This window comes from Mustela nivalis (genome assembly GCF_964662115.1).
Source record: "Mustela nivalis genome assembly, contig: HAP1_SCAFFOLD_2823, whole genome shotgun sequence".
Taxonomy (NCBI): Eukaryota; Metazoa; Chordata; class Mammalia; order Carnivora; family Mustelidae; genus Mustela; species Mustela nivalis.
The window spans coordinates 4,767-22,720 of NW_028133842.1; the positions used below are offsets into that span (position 1 = coordinate 4,767).

The following is a 17,954-nucleotide window of genomic DNA, read 5'->3' on the forward strand; positions in this document are numbered from 1 at the left end:
CTCCACAGAGGGGCTGCCTCAGTGAAGAGTGGACCGGCAAGGTGCACGGGAAATTGGGAAAGAGAGCATGATGGCAGGTGGGATCTTCCTGCAGAAGAGCCTTGCCTTTTCTGTTAAGTTCCTCATAAGATACTGAGAGAAAGAGAAATTTCAGGGATGAAAGAAAAAATGTCTGTCTGTATCTATCTGTGGGTCAACCTGCCTGTACTAGAGAAGGTGAAGATGTATTTGTCCGTCACTGAGCTGGTTTATGGACCAGTTAGGGCCTGATTCTCGTCCAGCCCTGTCTCCACTGTATCACCTTGCCTACTATGAAACTGTTTGCTCTCTCTGCCTCCAGCTTCCAGAGCTAAACTCAGCATGATCAACACCATGTCAAAAATCCGCGGCCAGGAGAAGGGGCCAGGCTACCCACAGGCAGAGGCGCTGCTAGCGGAGGCCATGCTCAAGTTCGGGAGGGAGCTGGGAGACGACTGCAACTTTGGTAATGACTGGTTTCCACACTTGAGTTCTTTCCTTTGTCTGGGGGGTTTCCTGCCAGTAAGACACTCTGCAGGAGATGATTCCAACCGTTTTATATTTTAGTTCCCAGTTTTATGTCTTAGAGACGAGGCCAAAAGTTTACCTTCAGGATCATTTTGTCATTTTTAGTGTGATGTGTCATAGTTTTGTAGACTTTCTTTTTCCCTGATGAGATCCCAGTCTTCACGGTAGCCTATGAACGTATCCAGATGCCTGGAAACTTACTGTGCAGTGTGCCCGGCATGACTGAGTGTTGAGGCGGAGGGAACAGTCAACATGATGTAACACCCCGCCCCAGGAGCTTCCCCTTCAGTCTCTGCTCTTCTGTACATGGTGCCCAGTTCTACAGCCCCGGGTGAATTCCTTCACCCCTCTCTCCTCCACCCTTAGTCACCATACAGAACACTTTTCTTTCACTTCTTCGTGTTAGTCGGTCTCTGCGAATGACTGTCCTTCCTGTTTGAACCCTGCCCTCTGTTCCTGGTATTTGCTTCCACCAAATGCATGGGCCTTGAACGGGTTCCCTAATAGCCCAATACTGACAAGGGAGGGCAGGGAGCTTCCCCAGTTGCTTCTTAAAGGACAAACAGAATTTCATGTTCTTCATAATATGGAATACCATCCCCTTGGTAACGTTGACTCTGTTATACTGTATGGACCATCTCAGGCAGAAAATACAGTGTTCTCTGGAAAACATTATATATTGCCTGTATCTTGGCTGTCTTCACAAGACAGGCAGGAGTCCTTGGGTTTTCGCCTGAGGTGGTCTTCTTACTGCAGGTACCTTTCACCTTTGTCCTTTAACATACAAGAGAGTCATTCTCCCCTTGCAGGCCCAGCTCTTGGTGAGGTGGGGGAGGCCATGAGGGAGCTCTCAGAAGTGAAGGACTCTCTGGACATGGAGGTGAAGCAGAACTTCATTGACCCCCTTCAGAACCTTCATGACAAAGATCTGAGAGAAATTCAGGTATCTGCAACTGATCTTTGGGAAGTGACTGATTTGAACCTACAAACGTAGGTGCCCTTTTCCCCTCAGAAAACATTTTTTCAAGCTTGTCGTGTGTGGTGACGTTGGATTACAGAATAACTCAGCAAGATAAATTGAGAGAAACCAGAAATGCAATACTTTATTCCACTATTATGACTGTGCCACTTAATACATTCGACTTCTCCACATTGAGTTTTCAGGTTATCAACCTTTTTTTTCCTCCAGAGGAATATTATCCTTCACTGATACTACCCACTTTTATTAATTATGGCTTTCTGGGCTGATTTCATCCTCCGAAAGGCTAGCTGTATCAGTTGTTAGCTTAGGTACATTGTTATACTATCACTCCATAAACACATGTTTCCATATTTTCATTGTGATTGTTAGGACTGAGGAAGAAAAGTCCTCCTCTTTATAAAACACATAGAGCTGTTCCACAGAATTAAAGTTCAACTGGCTTAACCTCCAACTAGGTGTGTAATGTTTTCTCATTCATTCCTTCGACAAATATTTGTGAAACCTCTCTGAAATTAACTTCGCCATAACAAGGCAATCCACAACTTGAAGTCCCCTAGATCCCTTTATGCCAGACTGAGTCTCCTTTGTCCTATCACTTGCTCAAGATTACAGTAGTAAGTGGCAGACTCACTCTTAATCTACAATATTAACCCTGACCCCAATACTCTACCCTACAGCTGACTACAAGTTCACATGTGTTACAAGAATATCCCTTCCAAAGGAACAAACATTTAACTTGGCTCAGAGCATGGATGGGAGGTTGTACAGTGGGAGGGAAGGTCTAGGGTATTTTTCTTCTTCTTTTCCTTCTTATTTCTTCACCACTCCCAACTCTCTTTTCATCTCCCTCTCTTTCTTGCCATACACACTCAGGATCAGGGAAATCTAGTGTTTTCTCCCACCCATTAGTAATGAAGTACTACATCCCTTAGAATAAAAAAAGATAACTTTTCACTTTGGGAAAGAACTTTCCCACTTTGTCGCTAGAGGGTTGGGCAGAGGTTGGGTAGCCAGACAGTGGGGAGGATGAAGGGAGGGACTGAAGAATTGCTGTGGGTCATTAGACCCCATCTAGCATCTCTTCCAAGTTAGACTTTTTCTGCTGAGTTTCATCATCTACCAAATGGGAGACTTAAACTTATCCGGGATTCCCTGAAGCCACTTCAGTCAACAAGGGTAAGTGTTAAGATATAGATTCCTAGGGGCAGCTGGGTGGCTCAGTCTGTTCAGTGTCTGCCTCTGGCTCAGATGATGATCCCAGGGTCCTGGGACTGAGTCTGGCATCGGGCTTCCTGCTCAGCAGGGAGTCTGCCTCTCCCTCTGCTTGCCACTCCCCCTGCTTGTGTGCTCACTCTCTTTTTCTCTCTCTCTGACAAATCAATCAATCAATCTTAAAAAAAGGAGATATAGATTCCTAGACCCTGACCCTGGGTCTTTTAATGCAGGGGATCAGTAATCCATATTTCTGTAAGCAACTTAGGTGATTCTCACCGACTGGTTTCCTCAAAGATAAGCCCTTTCTAGGGTTAGTGTGCTAGGACTGAAAAAGCAAAATGAGTCTCTCCCGCTTCTCTTCAAAGAAATTGTTTTTCCTCTACCTTCTCACGAGACACCCTTTCTCTTAAAGATGGGATTGTGTGGGTTCTGTGTAGCAGTGTTTTGCCCGTGGATGGCCATATGCACACATTCCCAGCTCCTGTCATGGGTTGGAAAGACATATGCCAGCTTGGCTTTGGCGCAGCAAGGGCAGAAAATAAAGGGCACTGGTAATTCCCCAAATCTCTTCCTTGCCCTTACTTATTTTTAAAGATGCTTCTCCACATTTAGCCTTTGGAAGCACTTGCCCCACTGATGCAGTTTCCTTTAGTCTTCTGGTGACATATTTTAGAACTTAGCCTGTCTTATTTTGGGAACTAATAGACATGATGGAGAAGTGAGCTGTAAATAGACCTGTTCCATGAGCCCTTTCAAAGCATATTCCTGCCCTTGACTTTTTCAGCATCATCTAAAGAAGTTGGAAGGCCGACGCCTGGACTTTGATTATAAGAAGAAACGACAAGGCAAGATTCCAGATGAAGAACTCCGTCAGGCTCTGGAGAAATTCGATGAATCTAAAGAAATTGCTGAGTCCAGCATGTTCAATCTCTTGGAGATGGATGTGAGTGCCTCTCCTGTGGTTTCTAATTTAATCTTGCCATTGAGGCTCAAGATTATATTAAAAGGTTATATAATTTAAATTGTCCATATATCTAATTATACTATGTAGTAAGAACTTTGATAGATAGAACTTTGATAGATATTTCTTTAAAATAATTTGAAATAATAAAGTAGATCAAGAAATGGTGGGAGGTATTTTTTCCCCCATATTTCCATGGTTTAATTTAGTGAGATGTTTGTCTGCTCATGATCTTAAGGAATTACCAGTCATGAGAAGATGAAGAAAGTTTCTGATGATCCAAGTAAAAGTCCAGTAGCTTGAAATGCTTTGTCAAAAATAATTTGAATGACTTCAAATTATAAAGGAATATGACCTAAAATGCATTTAGCATTGAGGGTTCAGTAGAGGTTAAGGTGTCCTGTATTTTGAGGTGAAGGTGATATTTTCTTTCAAAAACTAATTTCAATTGATGTTGATGATTGTAGCGTAGATACTGTATTTGGGGCAATGTAGTTTAAAAGCTCCTTTTACATTTCCAGTGCACCAAATTATTATTGTTGTTTATTTTTTATTTTAGAGAAGGGTAGAGAGAGACAGAGAAAAGGGGGAAGGAAGAGAGGGAGAAAGAAAGAGAATCTTCAGCAGGCTCCATGCCCAGTGTGGAGCCCAACATGAGGCTCAGTCCCATGATCCTGAGATGACATGAACCGAAATCAAAATCCAGCTGCTTAACTAACTGAGCCACCCAGGCACCACGTGCAGTGTGCTAAATTATTATTCATGGCTTTAGAAGTTATATTCTGCTGAATTCTTTCAGCCCTATAGTTACGAGGACTTCCCACCACTCCTGTAATAAAGCCAGCTAAGCAGTTTTCAAGTTCTTGTTCACGCCCATGTCTGGCCTTATCAGCTGTTGACCAGATTTTCCCAAGGTGTTTACAGAGCCTCTGTGTGTTGATCACTTCACTGCTTTGCCCTGACTGGTGACAGGGTGGGCGGGTTGAACATGTCTGGACTCCCCACCACCCAGAGACAGTATAGGTTGGTGTTTATGTAGAACAGCTGGTGTCCCACCTACCTACTGAAGAGGAATGCTGTAGGCCTGGGGGTGTCCTGAGGTACAGTGCTCCTTCCCTGTATCCGGTGCCCCATTCCACCTCCAAAACTCTTGGGATGGCTGGCCTTTGCTGACTTGGAGGACAATATTCAGCCAGATCACAATCCGAGGCACAAAATGAAGAGTAACTAAGGATGCCTAGAGTACTGGAGCTGAAATGAACCCGAGATGTCACTCGACCCAACCCCTTTATGTTACAGATGAGGCTGATAGAGGAATAGGATTTTCCATCCTGGCAAACTGCCTCCATGCTGCTGCACGTGAAAAATCAACATTCATATTTTTGTTAACACTAGTAGCATGAAAAGCATAGGGAGAAAAGTTTCCTTTGATCAGTGTCTCTTTTTCTATAAGAAATCAATAGAATTAGCCAAATCCTACCTGGAAGTTGGTAGCTAACAATGAGATTATTCAGTGAGAGGTGTGGGATCTTTAGAAGGATTCCTGATAATGTGGCTTCTCCACATGGTACTGACATTTCCAAGCACACAGATGCTTCTTATCCTTACCCAATATGGAACCTATAGAATCTTCGAGCGCTGGGCTGTGTGTCGGGCAGTAGGAGTTGCTTAAGGATGGTGACCCGATAACTGAGTCATGACTCCCATTGGCCTGCAGATCGAACAGGTGAGCCAGCTGTCTGCGCTCGTCCAAGCCCAACTGGAGTACCACAAGCAGGCCGTCCAGATCCTGCAGCAAGTCACCGTCAGACTGGAAGAAAGGTATCTCACAGTTCCTGAATTTTATATTCTCATTTTCTTCCTCTGAAATGGTGGGTAAAGAAATGGAAATAATAGAATACATCTGAAGAAAAGCTTCTGCCAAAATTCCTGCTGATCCTACCTTGTGGATCATTCGTTTCGATTTTTTTGTGTCTTGTGGTTTGTTTTACTTTGTTCCATTGAGTCTAATCTTGTGTTGATGAGAGGTCCCTTCTGGATTGTGTGTTGGCTGGTGCAGGTGGGAAGCCAGGACGCTCCCAGTGATAACGGTGTGAATTGCTGAGCAGATTTTCTGGGTGGGTGCCGAAGGCGTATCATCATTAGACTTCCGAAAGCCCTGTAGATGACGTGTGATTAGCCTCACCTACAGGTGGAAAGCCCAGGCAGATAAAGTAACTCGCCCTAGGTTACCCAGTGGTGCAGCAGGGGTTTGCCTGGCAAGCATCACGTCTTTGAAAGGCTGAGTCTTGTTGCAGCGTTTGAATGGGGAGCAAGTCCTCTGCCATCAGAGAGACAGCTTTCATATGCCTGTTTCTCCTCCTCAGGTGCACCCTGCGGCTGGGTGCCTCATTTTCTTTGTGACCAGGTCTCCCTGGACTTGCAGGGCACAGCCTGACAGCTGTAGGCAGACGCCCCATCCTGTCCTATGTGTCACTTTGTCCATCTTTCCTCAGTGTACCCTTGTGGGAATGTGTGTCACTCTGAAGCCTTTCAAAAGATTCAAATCCATGCACTTCAACATTCTAAAGAAGCACCATATGTCTTTGTGACATCCACTGAGCACAAAGAGCCATTTTCCTTTTTTCCTCTGACATATGTTCAAAGTCAGTATCGTTCTATAATCACCATACCTTGAACCCTCCCTTTCTTTGCAAATCTGCTGTACGCTTTGCTTCATGAACACCCGAGACTCTGGAAAATACTTAGAGGTGTGGGGAAGATATTAATTAGTCATACCTTTCCACTTTGCTCCTGTCTTCCGTCATTTCTTTCTTGTTTCTTATATCTCAAACCACTCACTGTTCCCAGGGCACACGGTGTTTCCTGACTCTAGGCCTTCTCCATCCCTTAAACCCTTTCTTCTGGAAAGGTCTGTTTATCTGGGAATGACCCTTAGCTGTTTATTCTCCGTCTCCATAAGCTTTCCTGTGGACAGGGAGACACTTCTCCACTCCCACCCATGTGTTCCTATAGCATTCTGTGTCTCTCTGTAACAACATTCACTGTGGTTTCTGGTCCTCAGGGGTTTACATTCGGTCTCCCTTACTGACTGTAAGATGCTTGAGGGTAGGAACTGTGTCCTGTTCCTCTTTGTGTTCTCAACACCTACCAGACTGTGTATTTGTAAAGCGAGTGGCTATGGGCGGTTTTTTGGTTTGGTTGTTTTTTTTGTTTGTTTTTGTTTTTTTGTTTGTTTGTTTGTTTGTTTGTTTGTTTTAAGATTTTCCTTGCTCCACGTTAGTAGCCTTCCTGAATGTTACTACTTTTCTTTTGGCTTCTTAATTGGCTCCATACTCTTATCCCCCACCCTTTTTCTTTTTAATGCAGAATAAGACAAGCTTCATCTCAGCCTAGAAGGGAATATCAGCCTAAGCCACGAATGACCCTGGAGTTTACAACTGGAGACAGTACTCAGCCCAACGGGGGCCTGTCCCACACCGGAACACCCAAACCTGCAGGTAAGGAGCTGAGACCTGCAGACCCCATGACACGGGCCGTGGGCATACCCCACTGACCCTGTCCCAGAAATTCTAGGTGCAGCCCCGTCTGGCTACACAGGAGCTCTACAGTGATCCATTTCTTGCAGGATGGTTTCGTCAGGTGGAAACTCCTCTAAAGCACTCCTTCCTTCTTTTCTCATTGATTGTTTCTTTCCCTCCTTTTCCCTCTTCTCTCCTCTGGAAAACTTTCTTTGTACGTCCCTTTTTCTCTCTCATCAACACACGTTAACCTCCTAAGTAACACATTTGATTTTGACCTTCCTTTGTGGTGTTAAGTCACCCTAATGTGTCAGCTGAGTGCCGGGAGCACCATCTTGGTTTCCTGTTTTTCCCGCCTGCGTTCCAGCACGCATGAGCGCGAACACCCGGCAGGGCACGCCCACAGACACTCACATGTAACCCACGGACTGCAGCTCCAGCAGCATGTCCAGATGCAGATCTCGAGTCACCGGAGCATCTGGGTGAATGTATCTGTAGGTGAACGTATTTCGGATCTCAGCGTTGGCTAGCTTTCCCCCCTTCCTCCACCTTCAGCCAGCTCACTGTACCCTGGTAACTGAAGTGGGTATATAGTAAAAGCTGAAATTTATTTTCTATCAGGAATAATGCCATATACCCAATAATATGTTCTTTTAGCTGGCACCCTTGCTCTCCACCCCTAGACACAGACTAGGTAAAAGCCGGTGCTTGAAACATTCTCAACCTTAACAATTCACTTGGGTGAAGAAATGGAAACTATCTTATACTGGACTTCAAGAAATGGGCTTCAAGAAATGCAGTATCTCCTCTTTTCCCTGGAGCCCAGGGCTTGATGTTCTGTAGTAGGAAATGTTTTATGAGGTGCTCTTTGGAGACCATGAAGGGAAAAAGTGAGGTCTGTGGCGACAGTTGGTCCTCTCTGTCCTTTGTGTTCGCCTCCCTGTGGGGAGCCCCAGGGGTGGGTAAACAGAGCAGTGGCTCTTAGGAGTTCGCTGGCTGCAAGGACTAGTCATCTAAGTCGTGATGAGTTTGCTTCTCCCTATTCAGAAACCAACCACATATTTCACTCTTCTTTTGGAGACTTGTTCATTTTATGCTTTCATTGAGTGAAAAGGCAGATGACATTGTTCCCCTTTAAAGTCATCTAGGTGACGAGAGCTGTATGCACATGTCTGAGTTTACGTGCCCATGTGGATACATGTGATATTAAATATAGATGGTCATTTAAAATAGATCACTTTTAAGATATGGCTCCATTGTTCATTATTTTACTCAAGGTAGAGTATGTTACTTTTTGTATGCCAGAACTCCCATGTACTCACCCTAATATATGCAACGGTTTACTGAGAGTAAGTTATATAATTTTTACCTAGTCTCACTTAATATCCACAATAGTAGTGTGGAGTAAGTTCTTTAGTTCTAATGCTAGACAAGGAAATTGAAAGGGAAGTGCCTTGTATGAGGTCACTCAGAGTATGAATTTGAACCCAGGATATTACATTGTTTTGTTCTCACCACGTTACAGCAGTTTTCCAGAGACTAGAGTCCTTACCTTTAAAAAATTAGAACTGCACTGTTATTCTGACATTGTCAAGCATTGTCCCTGTAATGAACTCAACTCTTTCACATGTACAGAGCTTTAAAAATGCCAACATGGAAAGGATTCTGGCCATATTCCATTAACCTAAATCTCATTTAAACTCCTTAAGTCACTGGGTCTCCCATCTCTGGACATTGTCAGGAAGGCAAACCTCCGTGGACCATGTTGCATGTGTCAAGGCATAGATGAGGCCATTTTTCATACTGGAAATGGAAGCAGGCATCTAGCAACTTCCAGGGATCTGAGAAAACTTCGCAAGACTGGTGAAGGGCATATGCCATGCGGCAGACTGGGGACTAGCCACAGGAGGAAGCTTCAGCAGGGAAGAGGAGTGAGGGGGGAACCAGGGGGATTGCAGGTCAGGCAGGTGAAGGAGGCGGTAGAAATGTGAGTTAAATACCCCTTGTCTTTCTGTGTTCTTCTCTCCTGCTTTCACTTCCAGGTGCCCCAATGGATCAGCCTTGCTGCCGAGCTCTGTACGACTTTGAACCTGAAAATGAAGGGGAGTTGGGTTTTAAAGAGGGTGATGTCATCACACTCACCAACCAGATTGATGAGAACTGGTATGAGGGGATGCTTCATGGCCAGTCAGGCTTCTTCCCCATCAACTATGTGGAGATTCTGGTTGCCCTCCCTCATTAGGATGTTGGGCTGGCAGGCTTACCTCCTCTTGACCCAGATAGTTACGTTTAACCACTGCTTCGGTAATGCTGCTTACAACACATCCAAAATGCAGGCCGCAGTGGTCCAGGTCATCAAGCCCCACCGAGTATCTTTGGTTGACTTGTGTGATCCCACAAGAGTCATGGTGATGGGTGGTATCTTCTGAGGCTGGCAGGCATGGCATGTGCTTTTTAAACACCATCTGAGACCAGCCAGTAGTCACTGAACTGCTGTTTACATGCTTCTCAGGAGGCTGTGGCTTCGTAGAATATGACCATGAGCCACATTACAGTAAAACCACCCTACAGAAGATATTGTCTATCACCCAGGGGCCATCTCGAGGTCTCAGGTTCTCTATTTCAATAGGAGAAAGGTCTTGCTTTCCCATTGTCCCCTCCCAAATATGTGAGTCACAGAATTGTGGAAGAATGCCTCCCTCACCAGCAACTTGTCTTCTGGTCTGAATGAGTCAGTCCCTTGATGCTATTGGTAGGAAAGTGTTGAATGTGAGTTAAAAACCTTTTCTGAAAACAGTCAGTTTTGTTCCTCCCAATTATGCCTGTTTCTGAGGGACAGGCAGTTTTCTTCCCTCCCTGCTAGTAAAGGCAGAGGGGACTCCCGCTGTATTTCTAAGCAAGACGGTTAGCAGTCAGTACCTGGTAGGTGAGGCTGAAGAGAAAAGATTCTCCATTGTGAGGAAATGGGAAAACATCTGGTTTCCAAGCTTAAATTTCTTGCTGTAGAGAAACCACATATGTATTTAGGCCATTTCTGAAGATACAGGGAAGAGGGAACAAATATCTTCACTTCAGTTTTATTTGTGAATTATGTGCTTCATGAGTCCATTTGCACTGAGACACAAGGAGAAAAACACAAGAAACCATTTTTCCACTAGTTCCTAGACCAAGAAACAGTAACTGTCTTTCCTTTCCGCTTCCACCTTGTATTCTTTGAACATCATTTGTGCAGATTCTGCCCTCAATGAGGACCAAATAAAGATGATTTTTGTGCTTAGTGGTTTAAGATGTATGGCTGCACATACAAAAGTTTTTCCCACCTCAGTCATTACTTTTATATCCGTCCCTTCAATTCCATCTTCATGTCGTGTGTACAGTGCTGTGTGTAAGCTTATGAGTGGTTTTGTGTTTTTTTGTACCAGTTATGAGGTCCTGTCAGGTGTCCAGAGTTCTATTTATCTAGCTGTACAGACTCCTTCAGAGGTTGAACGTGCTGCTTCAGATGTGCCGCCTGCGGTAGTGGGTCACGTGGAGTGAAAGGCAAATCTTACTGCTTAATGTATAAACCTTTTACCACAGGAAGCATCGCCGTTTCCAATAAATATTGCTGAAGACACAACCGAAGGCTCTGGTCCGTTATTTCGTGTCACTTTGTGGGGGGAGGGCCTCCTTTCAATCTGCATTGCCTTCTGATACAGCCAAATCAGACCTGGCTCTGACCTCAGATGTCCCTCTCTGGCAGCAAGGGAAGTTTCGTTAGCAAGAAGTAATCCTAGGAAGAAGGTGATTTGGGAGAGAAGATAAGAAAGTGGGGAGAGGAAGTCTTCTAGAAGTTACCATCAATGATGATATCAAAAAGATAGAATGTTCAGAGACACAAAAAAAATATGCCATCTCAACCAGTTTTTTGGTGTCTTTCATGCTTAAAGAGAAAGAAATAGGGAAACATAGATTGACCAAAGCCATCATTCTTTTCTCCACACACGTGTGGAGGTGGGGGGGGGGCAGGAGCTGTGCCTACAGAATATGTATTTCCTGAGCTTCTGAGAAAATAAACACGTTTTTTATATATTGGGTGCCCTTTGTGTTCTTCCATGCTGAGGCTAATAATCCAAATATTCTGATCTAACATGAACAGTTTTAACCTAATATATGAAATTCTGTATATGAGCTGCTCTAACATGAAAATAATATTTTCGCCAGCTACATGAGTTAGGGTATTACAGATCAATTCTTAAAACTAATTTTAAAAAGAAGTTACCAGTGATCTTGTGAATGGAGAAAATATAGAAAAACCATAGGTAAACTTAGGACCAATAGTTACAGAGTTAATAAATATAAGATCAATATTCAAGAGTTATTTTAATTCTATATACCAGTAACAACCAATTAGAAAAGTGATTTGAAAAATCACTTACAAAAATTCAAATCCATAGGTATAAGTCTAATAAGAATTATATAAGAACTCTCCACAGAAAATTATGAAACATGTTTGAGGAAAAATTAAGACCTTAATAAGTAAAGAGACTCTCTATATTTATGGATTGGAAAACTCAGCATTGTAAAGATGTTATTTATCTCTAAATGGATCTATAGATTTAGCATTATTTCAGCCAAAATCTCAGGAAGCTTTCTTGTAATGTGTGAAAATAGACAAACATAAAACATACAGAGAAATGGAAAGGGATATTTTTTCTTGAAGAATGACAAAGTTGGAAGACTTACTCTTTCTAGACATAAAGTTATAGTGATTGAAATAGTGTGATATTGATGCCATGATAGGAAAAAACGATCTGTCCAGAACGGACAGTCCAGAGAGATGCAAACATTCAACCATATTTGAATCACTGCTTTGTTTGTAATGTTACACAACTAGGTAGGACTGTACCTGTGGAAAAGTCATTTTATAAATTCAAAGGGAAACCAATAGCAAGACTCTGCACCAAATAGAGTAATCTCGTTATGAGTCAACAAGTGAAGCAAAAGTATCGTGACCACAGTTTCCAAGAAGAACTTAACGTTTATTTGAGGGAGTCTTAGCATGAATAAGACACTCACCAGGTTCAGTCCCCCTGAATTCTGTATTTTTACTGAAAGATGGTAATGGCTTTTTACGGAAGTTTGAATACTGAAATAAGCAGTCAGTTCGGCGGCCCACCCACTGGGGAAGTGGAGCCCAGCCCAAACACTTGTTCTAAGACTAATCGCAGAATAAACTGTCTGAAGTGGAAGCAGAACTAAACTAAAGTGCACTAAAATGGAAAACAACTGAGGCAATTGTCCCATTTTATTTCTCCTGCAGATCTGACAGGTCTTAAAGAGAAAAATTTCTCTTTGCTATAAGTAAGTAGACAGCAAGAATGACATGACTAAGAATTGAAATTTCCTTGGGACCGTATGGTAGAGAACATAGCTCCTGGAAGGGGCTGGGTCCTATTCTGTGTAAGCTTAGCAGGGATTTAGGCAACCAGGATTATCTGGAGACTCTGTTTTCAAGATAGCCTCTAGTGGTCTGAATGGAACTATAGGGGCACTCTTAAGGTTCTTATTTTAAGACTCTTATTAACCAAATTAAGAACTATGCAGACTGCCTCTCATCCCATGAGGATAGCGATCATGACGATGTAGGAAGGATTTAATGGTGAACCAAGTGGCAGCCTGAAGCATCCACTTAGAACTTTGGGTGATGGAGGCTGAAGACTTTCAGGGCAACATGGAGAGGCAGCTGCACTATCAATTCCTAGGCCCAGCATCTGGGAATCAGCTATGAGCTCCATGTTAAAGGAGCTGCTAAGGAAAAGAACAAGGCTACTTTTTAAAATATAAAATGAATCAATGAATAATGAATAATGAATAAATGAATGCTAAGAACCTAAAGGTCAGATCATTGAAAGTCACTCAGCTATCATGTATGCCTAAGTCGTGGTGGCCTTCCACTTGAGATGGGAAGAGCTGTGATTCTTGACAGGACGGGAGCAGATTGTCAGCTGTGGAGGCAGAAGAATGGAGAGCAGCATGGATGGCCAATACCATTTTCTTGAAAAGGAACCCTGGGCTTTTTTGATCTACCGTAATGTGATTAGGAGCTGATAACTCACCCAAGGCTATGATTGTGGTAACTTCCTTCAGACAAGAAATAAAGGTGTCTACAGCAGAGGTGCCGAATATAGTTTAAGTATCCAGAAAATGCAAAGATGTTTGGAGGCAGGGACGCCTGGGTGTTTCAGCCATTAAGTGTTTGCCGCTGGCTCAACTCATGATCCCAGGGTCCTGGGATCGAGCCCCCGAGTCGGTCTTCCTGCTCCTCAGGAAGCCTGCTTCCCCCTCTCCCACTCCTCCTGCTTGTGTTCCCTCTCTTGCTCTGTCTTTCTGTCAAATAAATACATAAAATCTTGAAAAAGAAAAAAGAAAAGAGTAGATACTTGGAAGCTTCTCTGTGATCTGGGTTATTTCTTCCCCTGGCAAATGTGGTCTCAGAAACAAGGATTTCACATACACTACCATGTGTTGTCTGAAAAAAGTGTAGCATTCACTAAATCAGGGATTTTTCTTTCTTTATATTCCAGGCAGGCAAACTGTAGAGTTATTCACCTGGCAGAATCGATCCTGATTATAGGCTTTTAAGCGGTAAAAATGTTTGTATTTGTAGTGGTGTGTGAATTTCCTATCATTCTTTTCACACCAGGAAATCAGGCACATTCAACACTTTCATAAGATGATACTTGGAATTCAAGGGGGAGGAAATGGAAACCATCATTATTTATTACACCCTATCAAGCACTTTGTTAAGCTCAATATATATGATTTTGATTGAAGCCTAAGGTTTTAAACCTTAAACGCTGAGCTCTTTGGGGCTGGTATACCAGAAGAAAGCTCTGTAAACAGGCTGATTGTTTACCCAAAGTAGCGTATGATAGTTACCGGATTTAGAGCATATAAAAGAAAAATGAGAATTTACCAATGTTACAAAGTATCTTAGCAAGAGAGAGAAATTGTGAGCTGCTTGATGGTGAAATTAAGAGACTATAGGGCCATATAAAAGGCTTGCTTTATAGAATTTGAGATGGAGGAGATAAACCAGAAGGTAGAAAGAAGTAACATTTTTAAAGCAACATTTTCCACACTTTATTTCCCTGCTAGTGTTTCAGCTTTCTTAAAAACCGTTTGGTGTGTGCCTGGCTAAAAAAAAAAAAAAAAAAAAAAATCACATTCCTTTGTTTTTCTAAACCATGTTCAGTCTGGGTGCTGTCCTGACTCCCATCACAGGTGGCAGGCCCTTCTCTCTCGGTTCTGCCTGTGGGGAAGGGCCTCTGATTCTGGGCCTCAGGGTGCTGCCCCCAAGTATTCTGGAGCAAGAGTGGGTGCTCTACTGGGAAGGGCTGCTGGAGCCCTCTGTGCCTGAACTCCATGCTGGCCCTGCTCTGAGGTCCTGAGCTGCAGCCCCAACTGTGACCCTAGACACAGAGGCATTTCCATCAGCGTTACCTCACCCCCTTGATCATGGAAATCACTTGGTGGTGGGACACATATCCACTACTCTATGCCCCGCCCCCCAACCCCGCCCATCTCAGATAGGGCAATTGACTAGAGTTTCAGAAAAGACTTGAGTTCAGCAGAAACTGCACTAGTGATTCTTAACATGTATCTTCTCAAACCTCTGCCTCTACCAAAACTCATGGAAGTAAAGAAGTCCAAAAGGAACTCAGAGTCTCCTAAACTTACAGATGACAAGAGTCACCTGGGGGTCCTTGCACAAATGGCACCTTCAGGTTTCATTCCAGCTCCTCAGAATCAGATGGCCCGTAGAGGGGCTGAGGAAGGTGCATCGCCCCCCCAGAAAGGTTTAGGAACATCTACTATAACGCTTATGAAATGCACGTGCGTCAGAATCCTGCACTGCTTGTCAGAGGTCCCGGCCCTGCCCACAGAGGTCTGGATGGAGCCCGGGAATTGTCTTTCCTATGAAGTTCCTGGACCACACCTGAAGGTGCTGCTCCATGTGATAGACTTATGAAGGGCCACCTGCTTTCCCGTTTGGAGGCTCTGCCTCTGGTGTCAAGAGTCATGACAAAACAGATGCATTCATCCACTCTTTTCCCCAACAAAGTTGTGCTTTATGCTCCTACACTGAACACCACTTTTTGTAGAGAGTGACGGCTGGGAAATGCACGCATTTGGCTGCACACCTAACAGGTTCCCCTTCAGTCATGAGAGGGGCTGCGTAAACACGTCCTGGAGGGCCTGTGTCAGCATTTTAAGCAAGCTTCCCAAGTGGTTCTCACATTTGGACAAGTTTGGGGAGCACTAGTCCATCTAAAAATGTTTTAAATACAAATCCAGCTGTTCTCTGACTTTGATTTTTTTTTTGAGGGTGGGGGGTGACATTCACATATATCAGTTGTTTAGGTAGATTCGTTGCATGTAACCTCAGTAAGGTTACAAATCCACAGCATCTCAGGGTTTCCCCCACATAAGCTGCTGACAGAAAAAACACACTGGGTCTGAGTCTGCGCTGACTTAGAATTCCCACCTTCTTCCTCGTCTTTCCTTCATGCTTTACTGCTCACTTTATGTCTTGTGAGAGAGTCAGAGAGAGGGATGTTTTTGGTGAGAGAAGTTAATGTCACATCTCATGTTTTTCTTTAGATCGGTGAGTCACACTTGTCGGTGCCTATCAGACTGAGCAAGAGTGCACGCTGAAATGCAGAGGCTTGGGTCCTGACCCCAGAGCTTCTGGTCCGGTTGTCTAGAGTGGAGCCCGGTATCCGCAGGCTTACCTGGCATCCTGCCCCACTCAATCATCGTTCTGCAGCTGGTCTTCGGACCACACTCTGAGAAACCCTGGGTCACACCTGGAACGCTTAGGTGTGTGAGTGCCATGGAAGAGGTTCACTTAGAGACCTGGGTTGGTGGCTGAGAAGGGGAGAGGAGGAAGGAGCTTCCCCTCCCCTCATAGTGCCTGCGCTTCCCATGGAAAGTATTGTGGAACACACAGCTTTATTCCTGACATTTAACAGCAACACCCTTTCCTTGTGCCTTGGTTGTTCTTCTTTAGGAATATCAAAGGATTGGGATTTACTATGTAGAAAATAGAGATGGGAGGAGGAACACAGCTCAGCAGCCCAAGGAAAGCTGCACTGACAAACTTAACCTACCCAGTCACCAAGATTTTGATGCCCTCTGATGATCCTATGTTTTACGTTCTTTTTTTCCCTTTTGTTTCTTCCCCCAAAGTAGTTCCATGGGACCGAGATTGCCCTCTGCTGGCCAAAAAAAAAAAAAAATTATATTCACCAGTTAAAAATCTGGCAAATTTCCCTGATTTTTTTGATCATCATGCATAAACAGAGCTTAAGTTTTATTTCCAATGGCATGATGCTTAAGCAACTTATCTTTTAATGTGTGAGTTATTTGGGGCACGTCTGGGTACACATTGATACCCAGTGAAATAACGTGTGATCATCATGAAGAGAACGGAGATCCTGCTTTTCTTACAAAAGGCGTGTTCGGGGATCCCCTGTCGTAGTCATCCAGCCAGGACACGACGGACTGGCCATTTACAAGGATCACATGTTCACAGTGTAGGAGCAAAACTGTAGTTTCACAGCATCTGTCTGAGGCTGAGCTAGAAAGAAGTAGGTCACGGCATTTCACCCAGACAGTAGCCTTCAAGAAATGCCGTCTTCAGAGACAGTAATTAAAGCTATGAAGTAGAAACAATATCCTTGGATTTCTAAAGCTGCTTTTCAGAGGTAATGATGTACTTACCATAAAATGTACTTATCATAAAACTTACAGTGTAATGATTTTTAGTAAACTTAGAGAGTTAAGCACTCTCACCAAAATCCAGTTTTAGAACACTTCCATCACCTCCGAAAGACTGGTGCTCATTTACAGTCTATCGCTGCGTCTATGCCCATCTCCAGATGACTTCTAGTCTGTGATTAGTGTAGTTTTAAAAACTGAGACATTCTAGTTAAGTGGAAAAGCTAATGGTAATTGATAAACGGTGCTGGCATAATTGGCCACCATCTGAAAAAATATCCCATCTAATGCGCTCACCTCTGTGAATCTTCTCACCTCTTCCTTAGTATTAGGCCAAGCAGCTTCGGTATCCCCATCTGGTTTACTGCAGGCCACCAACATTTCCAAGCTGCAAGGAGCTATCCCAGGGACATGTTAGGAGGGCTCCAGGTGTTGATGCTGCGTCACACACAGGAGGGTCCTCAGACACCAACAAATGCTCCCCCATTCCAGCCTTGTACTTTGCACACCCCTTTCGGCCACTCCTGAGATCACTCCCACGCATCTTCCCCTAATTCCTGCCTCCTCTCCTTCCAGTATGCAGACCATTTCTCCCAGAGCAGGAGCGGCATTCCTCCTCTGTCAGTGTGCTGAGCTAGGACGCTGCTTACCAGCCTCCCGGCTTGGACGTGAGAAGCGGCAGGGGGCGCTCACAAAGCAGTCTTTGCCTCAGGTGACCTAGTCTTTGCAGGGTCTCAGAGCAGGCGAAGTGGAGGGAGGATTGGCTACTTTCAGATGGGATGATTTCAAGGGACCTGGAATGTTCAGGGTTCTGAGCCCTGTCCACTGAGAGGGCTCCACCCCAGTCCTCTGGGTCCCACTCTTCCTGGCTTTGACATAATGGAGTTATCAAGATTGCTTATTTAATTTTCTTTGCAACTTGGCCTCCTGGATGGATTGTGAGCTTGACTTCCAGCCCAGTATG

The 17,954-nt window shown here is 44.1% G+C and overlaps 1 protein-coding gene across 1 annotated transcript; it reads left to right on the forward strand.

The window, feature by feature from the left end:
- The first annotated feature begins 339 nt into the window (after positions 1-339).
- Positions 340-10,502, forward strand: SH3GL2 (SH3 domain containing GRB2 like 2, endophilin A1). Its single transcript, XM_082751282.1, has 6 exons — positions 340-484; positions 1,356-1,489; positions 3,528-3,686; positions 5,422-5,525; positions 7,074-7,204; positions 9,268-10,502. Exons 1-6 carry the CDS (start codon positions 361-363, stop codon positions 9,465-9,467), a joined length of 852 nt encoding a protein of 283 aa, XP_082607408.1. The 5' UTR covers positions 340-360; the 3' UTR covers positions 9,468-10,502.
- Positions 10,503-17,954: the final 7,452 nt, after the last annotated feature.